General features: G+C 41.3%; 1 protein-coding gene across 1 annotated transcript in view; it reads right to left on the reverse strand.

Annotated features, from left to right (window-relative positions):
- Nucleotides 1–2,565: 2,565 nt before the first annotated feature.
- ARID5B (AT rich interactive domain 5B (MRF1-like)) overlaps nucleotides 2,566–19,266 on the reverse strand; it is a 182,663-nt gene continuing 165,962 nt past the window's right edge. Inside the window, exons 9-11 of the mRNA XM_008567460.1 lie at nucleotides 12,277–12,388; nucleotides 12,088–12,186; nucleotides 2,566–8,752 (exon numbers count right to left, since the gene is read on the reverse strand). Of these exons, the coding sequence (XP_008565682.1) occupies nucleotides 6,587–8,752; nucleotides 12,088–12,186; nucleotides 12,277–12,388 (2,377 nt within the window). The 3' untranslated portion in view covers nucleotides 2,566–6,586. The remainder of the gene's footprint in view (nucleotides 8,753–12,087; nucleotides 12,187–12,276; nucleotides 12,389–19,266) is intronic.

Here is a 19,266-nt window from a genome sequence, read left to right on the forward strand (position 1 = left end):
ACAATCAGATCATATGAAAGGCAGGGCTGGATTACAAGATGCTATAATTGTATATTTTTCTTAATGCTTTCTCAATGACCGATTTGTTCATTTAGCAGGTATTTAAATGTCTATGATATGTAAACCCTGAATGAAAAATACTCTTACATCCAGTGTCACCCCTAATAGATTAAACAAAAAGAGACACAGTATTGCTTACCTTCGTGTTTATGTGAAAGTTTATGTGCAGATATTGACCCATCTGTAATTCGGCCTATCCATATATGTGAATCGGCCAAATAGAGTTTCTAGAGCTGTGCTGTCCAACATAGTATGTGTGGCTGTTTACCACATAGTATGTGTCCAACATAGCCACATGCAGCTGTTTACCTTTAAGTGAATAAAAATTAAATAGAATTAAAGAGATAGTTTTCTCATCACAATAAGCATATTTCTAGGGCTCAGTAGCCACATTGGCTATTAGCTGCAGTATTGGACAACTCTGAATTATAGAGCATTTCCACCATCACAGAAAGTTCTACTGGACAGCTGTGTTCTAGAGGAAGGTTCAACAATAAAGTAGTAGTAGACTTATGTAGATGCCTCTGGGAACAGATCAACTTGTTCTTACCAAGCTGGCTGATATCTATGGTTATGGCTAGCATGATTAAAAAGAGTTTATTATTTTAAGCAGGTTAAACAAATGCTTTGGAATGTTATTTATCCCAGGAAACCAGCCTGGAGATTCTAAAAATTCAGGAATTCTGAATTAGTGAAACCCAAATTAATGTGATTTACTCTATTCCTTAGGTCAATCTTGAAGGCTACACTTTCTTGCACATTGTTCCTGGCCAGATGTCACCTCTGACCCCACTCTCACCTTCTGCCACTTACATATTTGTTGATGTAAATAATCGCCTATTTCCTGGTCACTATCAGTCCTAAAACATTTGTCAACTTTGGCCACTTTCCTAAAATACATCATTGGGCATTTTCTTTGCTTTTGCTCTGTGAGTGACATCTTTAGCAAAAGCACCCCCTTCTCAACAGTATTTGCTGCCAGGCATGGTAAAAATAGATAACTTATCATGATGTTTCCTGTTGTGTATGAACCAAGTATCGGATTTACAAATGCTGAATGTGTCATAGATGGAAGGACATTCTTTTGATAGCACACACAATGCTTCGTAGCAATTCCCATGATATGGTGAAATACACACAGATCAGAACGAGGGCCAGGGGAACATGGGGCCAGGGTCCTCCCATGTTTGGCAGGTGCTTGATTAACAAAGGGATGACAGCTGGCAAAAAAGAAGGTGGGGCTCCTAACACATTGCTGCAACGCCTGCTAACTGCAGGGGTGGGCAAGGTCCTTCAGGGAGTCAACTATGATGACAAGAAGGGTCCTGTCCTGTGACTTTTATCAAAATGTATGGATTTTTTTCCCCCTCCCAGAGAAAGGTCAGAAATCTTTGTCTACCACCGTCAAGTGTATGATGAAAAGACACAGACCTCAGAATATGCAGAGTATTCTTCTAGATTTTCAACCCTTCCTAAATATCCCTCCATCAATTGCCCCATTTAATCCATCAGCAATCCAAGACTGCTCATTCTTTCTTCCGAGTCCCTCTGAAATGGGTCCTCTCCCACTCCACCACCCCAATCAAAATGACCACCATCTCAGTGTTAGATTGCTCAGTCTGCCTTCACGCAGCAGCCAGAGAGTGATATTGAAAAAAGAAATCTTAACTGCTTAAACCTCTCTTCCTGCTTAAGATAACAACCAAAATGCTCAATCTGGTCTATGAGACCTACTCGGCTGGCCCGGCTTCACTCTCTAACCTCACCTAACCTCATTTTCTCAACATTGTAACCCTCTCATAGGCTTTCCCCCAATCCCCAAAATAAGCCAACCCATTGCTGCCTCAGGGATGTGGCAGGCACCCTGTGCTTGAACTCCTCTTCCCCCATCCCCACCCCACACTCATCCTCCATCTATCAGTTTAGTCGCCACTTCAAGTGCCACCTTAGTCACCATGCTTCTCTCCCCCGCAGCTGGGTCACACTGAGATTTTGTATTAATAGGAGTGACTAACTCTCTTTCCCGTAAGATTTATAAGCTCCAGAGATAATATTTATCTTTTACCTACCATTGTATTCCCAGCTCCTAACACTATGCCTGGCAACGGAGGCATTAGTCAGTCTTTGTTGACTGAATAAACAAATAGTAACTTTTGTGATCTGCCTACAGAGGAGCATGGTATACAAAGGACGTGCACAGACTTAAGAGTCCTGGATTCAAATTCTAACTCTGCCATGTGTTAATCAGGAGATCTTGGACAAGTTGATTTACCTCTCTAAGCTTTGGTTTTCTCATCAGTAAAATGGGTATAACCAAATTTACATGAGGTTGGGAAGAGAAGAGATAATGTATGCTACTTGGGCACCCAGTAGTTTCTCAGTAAACTGCAGACATCACTGAAATCATCATTATTATCATTATTACCCAATCTAGAGACGATGGGATGGAAAGTCCCCTGGTGAGGCCACAGGGCTCCTCAGGAAGTGACATATTACAACCAAAGGGAAACAGATAGTAACATTTTTTATTAAATATTACAGTGGATCAAAAAGTACAAAATATCTCTTGCCTGCTATGTGATTGGGAAACTATTGGCACGTAATACAGTATCAAAAGCAGTAATAAGTACAATTTGGAAAACATACAAAATTGAGTGTTTATAGTTGGCTCAGCATTCACCTGGTAGTGTTTAAACTAATGCAAAGGTTACTCAATAACCTCTCCACTGGGAAAGTATATAATATCACTGGGCCATGTTGCTATATACAAATAATCACCTTACAGAGCATAGAGGTTACATAGCTGGAATCACCAAAAGTATACAGTATTTACAACACAGGAAAGTTTAAAAAAGTATAAACAGCCAAGAGATTATGCTGCTATTCTTCGGACATGTTTTAACCATGGGGAGACAAGCAGAGTATCAAATACATCAACAGCCAACACTGGAGTTTAAGTGCTCAAGATAATCATTGCAATGGTGTGGGTCTCACCAGGGCGAAATCGTTCCCGTTTCTCTTTAAAATCGGGACAAGAGTAAAACTAGACCACATGGGATTTGGCTGACCACCATCAAATGTGACTTTGTGGGACAAGTGAAGAGAAATAAACGGTTCTCTTTGAAGGCACACTACATAAAATATATTTGTGGGACCATCTCGAAATTTCCATCAGACACACCAACACAGTGAAATACAGTACTTGATAATTCATGCACCAGATCAGAAAGTTGTAAAGTCAACATTGAGTTTTAACAAACCCTTTTGTATATGCCCTGATAAATAAGTGAACTTATGAGCTTCTAGCTAGTAAATAAATAAGTCAGTCCTATGGCAAATATTACAAGTTCAAATCACTTGCGAGGAGAATTCTTAATTCTGAAACTCGGTTGGGCTGTGTGTGTGTGTTTATGCTGAGTTATCAAAAGTTAAACTCAGTTGGGCTGGGTGTGAGTGTGTGTGTGTGTGTGTGTGTGTGTGCTGAGTTATCAAAAGTGTGTGTGTGTGTGTGTGTGTTGAGTTATCAAAAGTGTGTGTGAGTGTGTTTATGTTGAGTTATCAAAAGTTAAACCAGAAGTTTCACGGAAAGGTTTTTTAAAAATATTATTTAGAATCTCCAAATCTCCAATAAATCATGTACTTACTGCATTTTGAATTGCAACATTTCTTGGAAGCCGCATTCAGTAAATAGATTTATGACTCCATTGCCAATTAGATTCCACAGTTTCCTTTACAGAACTACCAATAACAATTGTTTGATTGCACAAAGAAAGGCTTGTGCAATTCCATTCAATAATAAGGCCCCTTGAACTCAAACAATGCAAACAAAGCCCTATTTAAGACTTTTTAAAATGTAGTTTTCAGCCAATGAACAATTCAATGGTCTTTTTGAAAGATTTCCAAGATCTCTGTTCAGAGTTTTAAAACAAATAACGTACTGCTTCTGTTGGGAACGTATGTATCCATTTCTCGTTATTTGTCCTGATGTTTTGCCGAGGGTATGAGCTTCCTCAGACAGAAACAGTGAGTCTCCTCTCGGAAGAGATGAGCAAAAAAAACAAAAGCTGGACTATGTTAACATTGTTTGAAAATGGTGTGATCAAATTCCAACATGATGAAACTAGACTGAAATCATTGCAGTGGGGAAAACAAATGCCCCATGTTCCAAATGGATAGGTGAACTCCATCAGGGACAGACAGCCCCCATTTTCTCTGAAACACAAACTCAATAGAATCTACATATGATCTAGCCCATGTCTGCTGCAGAACCACCAGAGTTTCCTTTTTCTTCCATGTCCTCCAAATCTGTGACCATTCAATCTAGTGCAACTTTCTTCTGTGTGTCCTGGCTAGCGCTTTGCCAGCTGGAATTGAGATTTCCCCCCGCCTTTATCTTGTGCAATAGCAGGATAATCTGCACTCACACATTTATAATCTAAATTCTACTAATCTATGGTTCTATTAAATATATGTATATATATTATTCCACAGGAAGGTAAATAATTAATTGAAGCAAATGGAACTCTTAACACTGGATTGCTACATTCTTTTGTTTCCACCTTTGGATATTAAATATGTTACATTGAATATTTGGCTTCATATCATGGAGACATCTCAATACAAATGCACGGCATGCATGGCTTTTCTTAAGAGCCGCAGTTTCATTATCAGTTTTGATTATTTTGCAGTTGAGTTACCTATTCAGAAGTTGAAAATTGTCATCAATTTTCATAGAATTAAATATCTCAGAGGTAAAAGACTTGGTTAACTATGGTTCTAAAGTCAACTGGTAGTGTTAAGGGAGGGGACAGTGGGCTGGGGAGTTTATCAAAGCAGTCTTCAGCAGGGATGGGACTTGGAAAGAAAATCCACTCTCTGTATCCACTGGCTTACACTTAGAAAATGCATCCACCTTGATGTTACATCTCGGTAGCAAATAGAATAAAGTGGCAAGAATGACAATAGACATTCTCCACATCTTTTGACTGCTTGAACAGCTTGACCATTTATTTTCAACAATAAATGAGATCATAAAGCAGACTGTATCGCCAGGTGGTTAAAAACATGATACAAACCACCTTTCGCGTGTGCATACACACAAAACTCACACCCCATAAACCCAAAGAGGATAATTTTCTTTTGAAATGGGCAATCCAGTACGCCAATTATCCCCAAAGATGTGGCCTGGGAGATTCTTCTTGGGAATGACAAGAAACCAACTCGAGGAAAGCAATGTGACTACCTATTACTCAAAAGACCCAGGCCAAGGGGACATACCTGGCAGTCCGGCCTTGCACTCCTTCTCTTCTGGATGGTCGAGTTCCATCCTCTTTCCAACCCCCTTTCCCAGACGGTTTAAAAGAATCAGTGCCAACACCAATGTAAATCACTTTGGCTCCCGTTCTAATTTCTGAAATTCCTAAAATATCTGTGCAGCCCACAAATATGTCCTCTAGACTCTGTTGTTATTCAGCAGCTTTCTGCCAGTGAGGTTTTGTTTTTATGATTCCTCTGGTATGTAGGACAGTTTCACAGCCTAGATAAGGTAAGTACAATGCTCAATATTTTCACATAATCCAATACTTCAAAGCAAAGCATTTGGCTGGGTAAGCGGTGTATAAGCTCTTTCAACTATGCCACTTAGGAGGAACGAAATCCTTAAGTTGTGGATCTGCAAAGGACAGTTCTTTGCACGACTGTGTGCTCGGCTGTTTCTTTTTCATTTGTTCCACTAGAATCAGTTGCTTCAATTTGTAAACAATAACTTTACCACCCAAAGCTGCTCAATATGATAAGATGTGGAAAAATTACAAACACACATCAACAACTGGGACAGTCAGCCTTTAAAACAAAACAAAAACAAAAACAAAAGGTCTGCACACAAAAGCGATACTGTTTAATTAAAAAAAAAAAAAAAAAAAAAAAAAAAAACTGGGAGAAAATGGAACTACCTGTATATAAATTAGGTGAGCAAACAGTGATACGGGTAGTTTTAAGAAGCAAATATATACAGTCAATTGAACAGTGTTTACTTCTCTGGATTGTTTAATAGTGTCAAAATGAAAGATCTATTGAAGTTTTACTATACATTGCATTGATTGAACCTTGGAGAGTTTTATGAAAACAGGGGCATCCCTTGGCATATGTTTGCCAGTCTTTCTCGCCCCTTCCTTTGCAATGCCTGCCCCCATTTTTGCCCAGATTGTATCCTGACCATCCGAACTCAGATGGGGTCCTCTAAGTTCTTCCTGGATATACACAAATCCCTTCACAAGACCCACATGCAAAGAGAATGATCGGGAGGTGCCAGGGCATCCGTGGTGGAACGGGGTCAAGACGGACCAGCCAAGGCTGGAGTTGTCCCAGAAAAATCAGGCGTGTTCACCTCCCCTCTGGGCCCTCTGGCTGGGCCTAATCGTACCCCCGATTAGAAGAAATACTGACTTCTAACTCTATAAGCCGTGGCCCTGGGTAAGGGGTGAGGCTCGGTTATCCACGCCGCTTTGGGATGCTGGGCAGAGCTGCCTTACAGTTTTGTACTGGGATGTACGGACGACAGCTGGGAAGATGGAAAGGCAGCTTGAGGGTTTATAGCAGCTAAAGGGTAAATGCTGTTGTGCAAAAGGTCCCCATACGAACTTCCTACAGGTGTGGCCGCAGCCAAGTGTCTGTACAGCTGCTGAGAATTTGTTGGTGATGTAAAAATTCCTCTTTGCATCACAAGCGAGTGGAAAGCCAGGGGCTGCATGAGCGGAGAAAGCACAGTCTGGTTTTTCAAGTACTGCAGAGAATTAGAATACCCAGCTGGGAGCCTGGCGTGGAGGCCCGAGTTACACAGGCTCCCAGAATACAAACCTGGGAAGACAGGGGAGGACAGTGGCAGCTTGTGGCCCTCTGCTCCGCCCCCGGAGTGCCCCCCGTGCGCGGCCTTGCTGCCTTCGCTCTCCTGCTCAGAGGCCTTCTCCTTCCCGGAGACCTCCTTGGAGGGGTCCAGGGGAGACACCGCCCGGGCCTTCTTCCCAGCAATCACGAGGTCCAAATCCTCCAGGCTGCGCTTGATGGGACGTGCTGCCCCGATGTTCTGAGGGCTCATTTTCCGGTGCAGGATTGGATGGACCATGCCTTCCATCTTCCTGAAGTTCTCCAGTCTCACGTGGTGAGGTTTGCCTGACCTTGCAAGTGATTCAGGGTATTTTTTAGGGGCTGACATGGTCATGGGTGATACCCGACAGGCTTTGGGGTGACAGTCTCGATTCTGGCTGCTTATGACCTGGAACTGGGAGACACCTTTGCTCTCCTGGGGCCCTGGGGCCGCGTGGGCCAGGCCCAGGACCTTGCCGGTGGGTTTGTGCGGGTTCTTGGGAAGGCTCAGATCCGTGGGCTGATCATCCGTAGGGGCTTCTGCAGCAGCCGACTTCCTGTCTTGCAGATGCAGAGACGCAAGATAATTTACATGGAGCTTTTCTTGGTGTTTGTGGGAAGGAAAAGAACTGTTTTCCGATTCCCGGTACATGTCCCTGGAAGGGTACTTGGATGTCTGTTCATTATGAAGATGGTGTTCGGTGTGTCTATAGAGGCTATGGAGATGAGGGGACGAGTAGAAGTCTGCCAGGAAGCTGGGCATGTGGGAATGGGGCAGTGCCCTCTTCTCTAATAGTTTATCTTTGCCCTCCTGAATTTCTTGCTTCAGGACATAGGAGTCAGCAAGGGGGTTCAGGTGATGCTTGGAGAAGCTGTAGCGGTGGGGATCTGATCGACTCAGTTTGTCATGCTTAAAAATGTCATTGATGCTCTTTCTGTCCTCCGAGGGCTTGCTTTTGAAACTCTGGACGTGCTGAATCACTGACGGCCGGCTGACCGCCATGTGGTCAGTGCTCTGGCCATGGTGGGCCTGGGACAAACTGGAACACAAGTCATCCCTGGCAATAAGTTTCTTTTTGCTGATCAAAGGGGGTGGGGAGCCATAGGGGTAGCTGCCGGAGAGGCTGGCCCCACTCACTTGGGACAACAGCTTTTTCTTGGCCAGTGGGGACATGATGCCTGGGTTGCCCCTTGAGTAGAGCAGGGGCGTGTAGTTAAGTCCATGGTTCTCGTTCATGGGCCCAGTCAGGTCTTTGTCTTTGAACATGTCAAATGACTGAACCACAAGGACCTTGGGGGTCTGCTTTAGTGCATTGTGGATGTCGTCACTGCCCAGCTGGTCGACCTTCACAGTGCAGTTGGCAATGTAATCTGCCATGGCGGGCAGTTTGTCATCCTCCAGCTCATTCTGGTTTGCCAGCAGTGGCTGTGTGGTGGGGAAGCCGGGGAAGGATGCTTCTTGGAGGTCATTTTCAGGGCTCTCTGTAAAACAGCAGGGTTTGGATTCTTGTTTTGAGTCCACCGGGGTACTGGAAGAGGTTAGTGACTGTTTGCCTGCCCCGGGGACCAGGGCTGGATCCCTTTCAGGGACCAGAGGTGCACTTGGGAGCGGAGGTGTAGGCCCCTTCTCTCCTGCCTCCTCTGTCACCTTCTCACTGTTGGAACCTTGGTCTCTTTCGTTGTCCTTCTCTGGATCTGCTCTGGATGCCAGGGGCCTCACTGCAAAATCCTGGTACCCTTCCATTGTTTTCTTCATGTCTGCTGCTGGGAGGGGCTCAGTGACGCTTTTCTGATTTAAAGTCTCTTGTTCCTTCTCTTGCTCTGATGAAACCTGATAAAATATTTCAAAAGCCAATCAGAAAGAAACCAAATACAATGACATGTTTTGCCATGAAATAAAATATTACACACAGCAGTTTTTCTTGAAAACAGGCTTGTCAATCAGCTCATGGAATTTCTGTGAAGCTTTATTACTCCCCAATCAGGGCTCTAAACAAAGAAATCTAAATTATAGAAACATTAAGGGGAATATGCATACTTGCTTCAGTCCCTCATGAGACACCTATCAAAATAGCAAAGTGTTGTGTGCTGATGGTATACAATCATAGCACTCCTTGATTCTAATATATAGTTTAATTCTAAGGTTGTCTTCTTGTCAAATCAGTCAATTATCCAAATGGGTTTTAAATTACATGTTGTGTTTTATGACACTTCTGAGAGAGATTTTTTTTTAAGCATCTCTCTTTCAAAAATCCAACCAACTCCATATCAACAACAAACAACAAACTTACTATAACTCTTTGCATTTCTTTGAGAGAGAAAATCTCTTCTTAATGTGCTCAATAGGATACATTAAAAATGAGCCATGATTAAGTGTTAATAATTCCTACTCAGGGCCATATGACGTGAGGATAATGCTGAAATATTGAGAAGGTATGCCGATGCACTGCAGCCTGTCTACCTGAGGGACACAGGAGACTCCAAGTCCTTGTAGGCTGCAGCAAACAACATTTCTATTAGAACCAAAAATGAAGTTGGTCAAAATTCAGGCAGTGAGCCCCACCACAAATACAGCTTTGCTGTTGACTGAAATAAATTACACTCAATGAGATGGATGCTCTTTTATGCTTCCTTATTGGCAGAAGTTGTGGGGACAATCGGACCCATTCATTGCATCATTTAGCAATGTAAACTTTGATCTTTAGAGGTGATTTTAACTTTCCATCTGTGACCCATCTGACTGACTGAGAAGCCCTTTCAAAATCATTGTCATTCTGCCCTGATGTGTTTTAGTAGAAGAGTCACAAAACAGGTGTGTGGAGCTGCTCTTCTACTCCATCCCCACCTCACCCCTGGGACTTGTTCTCTGTTAAGAAGAGACATGTCAACCGCATTAGTATCTGTGAGTAAGAATGAGGATGCTGGTTTAGGAAAACATAGGAACACAGATTTTAAGGAATCACACTTACTTCCTAGATATTTTCTCCTCAAATCCACTTAAAGATATTCCTCTGTTTTAGGGATGTTCTATACCTAAGAACTTTGCTTAGTATCTTTCTTTCTTTTTGTTGTACTAATAACTGTTTTTTCCAGTACAAATATCATTAGTTGTTCTACATTAATAATCATTGGTCTCTTGAGCTTATACATTACATGAAAATACAGAAAAATGACTAAGGCAAGGGAAAACTGTATTTAATTGTTAGTTTCTGATGGGGCTGTAGTTTGAAGTGGGGCGATGGGGGATAGTCAGCCCCACTGACATTTCTATGACTTAGGCCTTCAATTACATTGAAGTTCCATGCTTGTGGTTGTAAAACAGGTTTAGAAGGTCTTTGAAAGATAGGCATGGCATTTTATGACATGCTTTAGTATGTTAAATGGTACCTTCCCACCATGCAAGTTGAAATCCAATTACCTGAACACAGTGGATTTGACTAGAAGGGGTTTATCACCCCTCCCATCTCCACTGAGATCACTGCTTCATATTGAAAACATCAAAAATTAAAAATAATGGCAACAATAAAATCCAAATGAAAACCCCAAACACTGTCAATGAGAAGACACATACCTAGTCAATAACATGTTGGAAGAGTGGACTGATTCTTACTATAAGGTCAACCTTGGAGAGGGCAGGAGATTCCTCATAGTTGAGATAACCTCATCATGACAACCTTTGAAACGCAAGACACAGCTCCCTGAAGGGAACAGCTGGGGCCTCCAGGAAACAGGACACCTAACAGCTTTAAGGGACTCTGGGAAGTAAAGCTCTTGTCTTGGGAATGGTCATCTCCCAAGCTGCTGGGCTCAGTGCATGAACTGAGGATTCCTCCCACAACTCACAAACCAACTTCATTCTCAAACTTTTCAAACTTCATTCTCAAAGTGGAGCCATTCAAAGGGCAGCTGGCCCCTTGGTCCTCAGGTTGTCCCCTGGTGGCTTGGCAATGCTGTACATATGCTATCTAATAGGACTCACTGATCCGAAACCCTATAATAAATCACCAGGCTAACAGGATAAAGGAAGAATGGAATGTGAGCCTTAACTTGGAATTTCCTTGCTTTTGGCCATTTATGTTGCAAGCTTGCAGATGTTTAGAAATCTTCATCATCTCCCCACCTTTTTAATTATGAGAGCTTAAAATAATTATGAAACTTAAAAAGTAAGAACAAAAAATTTCTCTTCTTGATGGTTATACTATTTTCTTCTACAGGAGTCAGCTGGGTAAGTTAATTCTAGTTAGTAGGTTGGGGGGGTTGTGTATGTGTGTGTGTGTTTTAAGTGTTTAATTAGGGAGTCTCTTATGTGTTCATTATAAACCTGATTTTTAGGGGGTATTTAGTATCAGCTCTGAAATTCCCTCTGGGGTTGAATCCTAGAACATGCTGTCTCCAAATGTGGATGCTAAGTTTTTTTTATGGGCAACAGGGTTTTTATTATTCATGTTGAAACAGAGCCCAGATTGGCCTCCATGACTGGCTGTAAACTGACAGTAATGGTTTCTACCAAAGAGCTGCTGGGAGCTGTGGGTGACTGGGGCTTGTTTTAAAAGGTTCAGAAACTACCTGTTAATATGAGAGATAATAATGGTTTCTGAGGAACCATTTCAAAATTCCCCTATAAATAATACATTCTTAAGAAATTTCTAAATTGGTCTCAACCCAAGGCTGTTGCACAAACGTCAGTTCCGGGAGGCAAACACATCTCTAAAGTTTTCAGGAATGTCCTGCAGAGCAGAGTGTATCAATTTTAATGCCCCTCTTCCCTAGACCCCCCAAAGCACGTTTTAAAGTCACGCCAACTCCTCAGATAGATTGGCTGTGAAATGGCCAAGAAGTCACGTTTTCACAATGGAATCCCTGGGCTTCGGAGAGCTGTAGCTCTGGCTCCTTCCATCTCCAAGTCTGAGCATTTGCTATCAGTTTTCTACAGGAAGTTCACATCTTTCTAGATTCTATTCTTGGCCTATCCCCATTCCATACCATAGCAAACTGAAAGGTTTTCCAAAATTGGGTAACTATTTGGGGAACTGTGAAGCTTAGATTTTCTGATTTCTTAGTCTAGCCATGCAACTGTGCAAGAACAAAGCTGTGGATCCAGGGTTCCAGCAACCTCGAGGCAGGACATGTCTCTCAGAGGTTTTTCTGTGGAGCCCAGCAACTCACCTCGGATGCATCCTGGAGCTTCGGGGCATTCTCTTTTTCCTTCTTGCTCTTAGGCATTTCATGTTTGATGCGTTTATTTCCTGATACTTTTGTTTTATTCTCATTTTCCTGTGAATTGTTCTCTTGTTTCCGAGGTTTGATTGGAGGCAGGGGCTTATCTTCCTCTCCTTTAATAAACTTTCCTGATACTTTTGTTTTATTCTCATTTTCCTGTGAACTGTTCTCTTGTTTCCGAGGTTTGATTGGAGGCAGGGGCTTATCTTCCTCTCCTTTAATAAACCTTTCATATGGTAGAATTAATCTGAAAGGACAGTAGAAGAGATGGCCAATCAGTTGAGTAATTCCAGTAGCATCCATGCTATGGGGGCTTACTTTCTCTTCTCAATACAAGCAACTTATTGAATAACTTTATCTCCAATGACACCGATGCATTTCTAGATAACTCCACAGTTTAGTGATCTATTTCCTTGATCAGAATCAGTACCTGGTAACTTACACACTTTTCTGCAAAACCTCCTTTTGGTTTTGTGGATCTACACGTCAAGCGTACCGATGGGAGCATCCAGGGTTGACAGCATCAGCATCCCTGCCCAGGGCACTTGGCCATAGAACAATAATAGCAACAATAATGCTAGCTGCTAGCATTTACCATTGCATCAACAATTATTTATTGAGCAGCTACTATGTGCCAGGCAGTGTACTAGGCACTGAGATATAGCAGTGAACAAAACATTCAAAGCCTCTGACCTCATGAAGCTTATATTCTAGTAGGTACTATTATGTGCCAGATACATTATAGAGATTATTTTATGTAATCTCCATAACATCCCTATGGAGCATTATAATAATAATTATTATTATTCTCTTTTTAACAGATGAGGCAACTGAGGCCCCAAAAGATTAAATAATTTGCCTAAGAGTCACACCATTTGTTAGATGTGGAATTTGAACCTAGTTCTGCCCCTACCCAAAGTTTTTATTTTTACTAATGTCAAAATGTAGACCAGACATTTAAAATAAAAAGGTCAACGAGAGGCAAGCACAGCATGGCTGAGGGACAGGGTCTTATCCAGGAGCTCTGAAGGGTGGACGTGGAGTGACTCCAGCATGAGGGGTTCTGTTTTGGGTGCCAAGTAGAGGAGGGTTCCGGCAAGAAGGAAAGCAGACAGACCATTTAAGCCACAAAAATTAGACTGGCTGAAAAATTCAAACATTTTAATTATATAACTTTTTTAACAAAGTACATAAAATTGCTCTAAAAAGAGAAACATCAAACAGCTCTAGTTTTAATCTGTTTTCCCTTTGCGACGTAGCTCTTGATCTGAAAGGGAAAAATAGCTGATGTAATTAAAAGGGATGGATTGCATTACAATCTCAGTTTCAACTTCAGTGATTAAAGTTTTTATAATGCATTTGGTATGATTAATGACTCACTGTGGGATTAATACAAGACTCAGCCTTAAAAATATGAACTTTAATACAGCAAACATAATTTGTTTTAAATAAGACAAGTTGACTCAATGAAGAAAATGTACTTGGCATATAAACAACATAAATCTGTTTAAATGTTGGAGATCCTAATTATTTTTAAACTAAAAGTCCTAGGCAAAAACTCCTTTGGTTTGGATATTTGTTAGCTATCCTAAAACTGGTTTCTAACTACGCCATGTGGATCTCAGCTACTCACACACAACTGTTCAGGTTTGAGAGTACAGGTGTGGAGACATTTGTGATCATATTTCACTCTTTAATAAAATACCAAGTAAATTGTGGGAAAATCAAGTCCCAATTTATGGTATACTAGAAACAAAATTTATTTACTGAGCATGCTCAGACAAGGTATGTGCAAAGAGGCATGAATAATATTTTCGAGCCCTACATCTGGCACTGGGCCAGCCATGAAGATCAGCACAGCCCATGGGGAATAGTTATCTTTAGATCCCATTACAAACTGAGTTTCAACATGTTACAGCTGCTAAAACTGGAAACTGCGCTCTCTGTGTAGACTTACTAAAATAATGTATGGCTGCCAAATACCTGCTTCCCACTGTAATATTACAGTTAATGTTTATATAATAAAAAAGCACAACTAAGCAGAAGAGAGAAAAAAGCAACCTTGTTCATACTTGAATTTATTCCGTCTCATCTGTAAAGTCCCCGATGTGCCCCTCAAGTCCTTTTATCTGCATGGTTCTGCCAGGGACTTTATCCCCTTCAATAATAGCGGGTTGGGGATTTTTGTCCAGGAGCAAAATGCATCAAATATTTTAAACTGGAAAAATATTTTAAATTGACTTTAATAAAAACATATTTTATTGTTGGGACAGATAGGTTTGTTTTAGTTTTGTTTTGTTGCCATGGGAACCCAAAGAGCATTGAATTCTGGGTATTTCAATGGTTACCATTAACTGGTGCCCCCCTTCCCCCAACCCCATTCTCTAATAGAGATGGTGACACCATGAGGGACCCTCTTTACCGAGAACAACAGCATTACCTCTGAGTATGGGGAGGGGGATGAGAGAAAACAGAGAATCTGGTGGGAGAGACACCCAGTGGGCCCCAGAGGAACCCTTACCCTGGGTTATGAGAGTCTAGGCCCAACCCAGCTCTCTAGATGGGTGCCAAGGAGACTTTAATTTTCCTTTTACAATACTGCAAGTTCACGAGGCAGGGTAACATTTTCATTTCAGTTTCTTTTTTTAAAAAAAATTTTTCTTTCTTTTTTTTTTTTTTCCTCTCCTTCACTCAACTCAGCAGCTGGCTGGATGACAGCAGTAAAAAATACATTTCACTTTGCTGGTCAAAGGCCTAAAGCCAGAAGCAGGAAATCTGGAATTAAATGTTTCTTGTATCTGGAAAGAGGCATGACTAAGGTAAAACCGAATCCAAACATAAGCCCTGCTTGTTCAAGGTTTCCAGAGAGGAGTGTATGTGAGCATGTGTGTGTATAAAGGTCAACTGAGTGTTGTGGTTTTTTTTTCTTTCTAAATCATTGAAAGATAATTATAGTGGCTCTGGGAAAAAAGGCTCCCAAAATAAAACAAGAAAGGCAGCAGCTAAAAGGAAGCAACTGGAAATATGACCAGCTAAGCTCCAAAGACCAGGGCCTGGTCTCGAGCAGCACACAAACAATCGCCGCTTCATACAGTGATTTCCGTTTGGGGCGATTTTCACTGAATGTTTTTTCAGTTATCCTGTCATGGTACAACACAATTACCCCACAGGATATGATCTTATCATTTGATTATTAGAAGTTTTTATAGTACAAAAAGACGAAAGCTATTACAGGTTGCTAAACATTTAAATGTTCAAAGTACATGTGATACCATTAAAAACAGGTTAGCTAATATAAGGTCAAGGTTGCCCAATGCAGAAAGCAGAGTAGGTTTGTATTATACTAAAAATTCAGCATAATGCAACATGGCTGCACCTTGCAGATGATTATTTCTTAAATCTTTGTAGTACAACAAAGATTTAATCAGTTTCTAAACTGTACAGATAAAAGCAAAAATGCACCCCAGCCCCAAAGAATTCATTACACAGGGGAAATATTTTCAACGGGCTGCAACTTTGAGAATGTGAGCTGAATTTTAGGTGGGTGGAAGTAATGGGGAAGAGAAGCAATATATTCATTAGTAAATCCAGAGAGATTTTTCTCCTTCCTAATCTACATCTAGTGTGGGGATTGAAAGCTGGGGAGATAAATGGGCCTTTATTATTATCCAGATTTCACATTTCAGATTAGCAAAATGCTTATTTATGATGCCATTAATGGATCTGAAATAGGTAAGCCATTATGTATTAAAAATAACATCTTACCATAGGCATAAGATTTGTAGCAGCATGAGATTTTATTTTACCCTAGGAATAATACAAGAATAACATTTTCCACCCCAAAGCAGAAACAGTAGGGGAGCCTTTGCTATCACAGAGATTCTTATTAAATTCAGTCACTGTGAAAAGCAAGTTTTTTTTCTCCTCCTCATTCTTCTTTTTTAAAAAATAAAGACGATTAAAATCAACCCAAGTTAAAATTAACAAATCAATGGCATTATAACCTTGATTTATTAGCATCTGAGCCACTAAATTATCATCATACAAGAAATTGCTGGTTTGAAAAGATTTCAGCTTTGCTAAATCTCAAGTTAAATAATGGTGCTCCGTATACTAGGTTTTTAGATCTGCCTCATCTGATATTATGAAAAATTCAATACATTTCTCTACAGCAGAAGTCAGGGGTCAGCAAATCTATTACTGTAATGTAAGTAATCTGGCAACCTGCCAACTCTTTCTCCCTTTTATTATTTTTTTAAACACCAAGGCAGATAATTTTATATTTACAAAGTCTAAAATCCTCCAGGGCCTTGCTTCTCTTTTTCAACAAAAAGCAGCAGCCTCACATTAGAGAAATGTATATCACACATGTCCTCATCATTTGCATTTCATACAAAAGAAGAAAAGACCCTTCATCTTTATTAGACAACATTTCCTTCCCCTCCCCATAAGCAGAGGAAAAATAATATCAAATCTCATCTGAACGAGTAATCACTAATGTCTCCTGTATTGATTAATGCTTGCATGGAATAACTGAACTTTTGGGCCAAAACATTTAGCAAACAGTGCTTAAGAGGAGAAATGAGAATCCATCTATTTCTAGAGCTCCGAAAAATGATATTATAATAATTTCTGGAACTGACACAATCCAGACAGTGGGGAAAAGCACTGGGACATCTTTAGGGCTGTATTTGAATCTCAGACTGAACCCAGTTACTTCATAAGCACGTTCATGGTATCAAACCAGTGAAAAAATTCTGGGCCTGAAAATTTGCTAGTATTCTTGGAGCAGAATATTTTTAGGGGCAGAGGGAAATGAAGTCAGTGTGCATGTCAGGTCAAAAATGCTACTACTATTCTTCTACTATTAGGTTTTTTCATGTCAGTGGAAAAGAAATGACATATTGGTTCCAGTGGGGCTTCGGACCTGATCTGATCCCAAATGGAGTCATTATACCTTCAAGTTGATTCCAGGGTTGATAAATTCTAAGGCTTGGCCAGACATTTCCCTTCACAGCCAGAAATTGAAAATATAACTTCACTGTGAAGTGCGGGATGCAATCTTTCACCAAATATGGAGCCAACAGAAGGTATATATTTTTCCTTTTGGAAGATGAAGTACACACACTTGTTAAGGTTCAAACAAGTATAGGGAGTTTCAAATCTCACGTACTGCTGCTAGACCATGACTATAAAAATGGCAGAGGAACGGGACACCAAACCAAAAGCCAAACACACAAATGTGCAAAGAAATGAGAGTGTTTCCTCAATGGGCACAACACTCATTGAGCACAACAACAACTGTGCTGCTTTATTTCTGTCCTTTTAAAAGCCAAGCTCCATCTGAGAAAGATGTGGGCTCCAGATAAAGGTCTCCTCCATTTTATGGTGTGAATTTCAGTGGAGCAGCAAAAGTAACCTGCAGAATGTAAGGAGCGAAATATCAGCAACCAAGAGGGCTGAGAAAGAGGCCTCTGGTGTCACCTTCCAACAGACAAGGATGTAAACCAAAGGCTTTGAGCACCAAACCATGGGGTGAGGGGTATGCTGAAGTGCACGCCGTGGAGAGCCAGCTTATGGCAGGGCCACCTGAGCCAAGAAAATGGCAGGCGAGTGCAACACGGGTTCTGTGTGAATCCCTTAGCTTGCCCAAGAAAACTTCCAGGGGTAAACTGTACTATGCTCTTTAAAAAGCAAGGAGGTATAAATAGCATTATTTTCATTCTATGCTAAGATACCTAAAAGGTATGGGGTCCACTATTAACAACAAGAAAACATGGCCACCTGTTGACAGAAAAGCTCTTTCCTAGGAAAATGATCTGCTCACCAGGGTCTTCATTAGCTACTCAAAGGGCCACAGAAGATAGACGAGAAAACTTTTTGAAGGCTTCAGTACTTTCCATTGGCCCTGGAAGTGGTGGAAGAGTTGTTTCTTAGGCCCACTGATAATTCTGACACTTCCCTCCAAGATGCCAGAGTGACTGTGACCCTCAGTGAAGAGAAAGGAGAAAAGTACATGGTGCTGGGATCCAGCAAGATGGTGGCCTGGCTCCCATAAAGGTGTGTCAGTGTGGGAAAGGTTGCTCAAGAGCGACACGTCCCCTGAAATGGAGTTATATAAAATTCAGGGGACTAGGCTAGAGGCAAGGTAGGAGGGTAGAGAAACTTCAGGTTGTTCTTATGTATTGATTAGCCATTTCAATATTAATAGCAGCCATTGTGTATTAAGTTTCTACCAATATCAGGCCCTTTGCATGCCGTAACTCAACCATTACAAAAAGAAACATTCACAGGTATATCATTTTATCCTCACTTTATAGATGACAAAACTGAGCTTCAGAGCTAAATAACTGACTAGTCAAGAGCACACAGCTAATAAATGCCAAAATTTGAGTTCAAATGCAGATCTGCCTGCCTCTGCCTTCGTCTTGGCAAGGTAGCTGTGCCTCTTCATAACTGTCGGCGAAGTACCAACGTAGAAAAGCTACTGGAGTGACCACCTCTGCCTGCGTTAAGAGGAAGCTCCTAAGGAATTGCCTAAGAAATCAGGGTGAGCATTCTCTTTGTTTCAGAGGCAACAGACCTATGGAATACATTCCTATGGCCATCCCACAAAAGGCCATCCACTATATCAGAAGAAGCCCCATGGCTTGGGCACTGGGCACGCTACTCTATTCTTCTTACAATATGCCACAATAACTATGCCACGACTCCTCCAATGGCGGTGACCCTAGCTGGATCTGGCTCAACTTAAAATTGGATGGTAAGAGAGGCTCAGGAATCATATCTGCCATGAACTCTGACCTCTAGAACTTAATCTTACCTGAGTCTGAGCTTCCCACGTTTTTTCCTTTTTGTCTTTTTTCGTGTCCGGCAACGGATCGCAACCCTCAGTGTCGCACCGTTGGATCTGGCCCAACTTAAAATTGGATGGTAAGAGAAGCTCAGGAATCATATCTGCCATGAACTCTGACCTCTAGAACTTAATCTTACCGAGTCTGAGCTTCCCACGGTCTCCCCAATAAAGCTCCTCGGGGCTGTATTTCTATGATGCCTCCTTTGTCACTTTTTTTTTTCCTTTTTGTCTTTTTTCGTGTCCGGCAATGGATCGCAACCCTCAGTGTC

The sequence above is a fragment of the Galeopterus variegatus genome, unplaced genomic scaffold, assembly GCF_000696425.1.
Source record: "Galeopterus variegatus unplaced genomic scaffold, G_variegatus-3.0.2 Scaffold320, whole genome shotgun sequence".
In the NCBI taxonomy this organism is placed as follows: domain Eukaryota; kingdom Metazoa; phylum Chordata; class Mammalia; order Dermoptera; family Cynocephalidae; genus Galeopterus; species Galeopterus variegatus.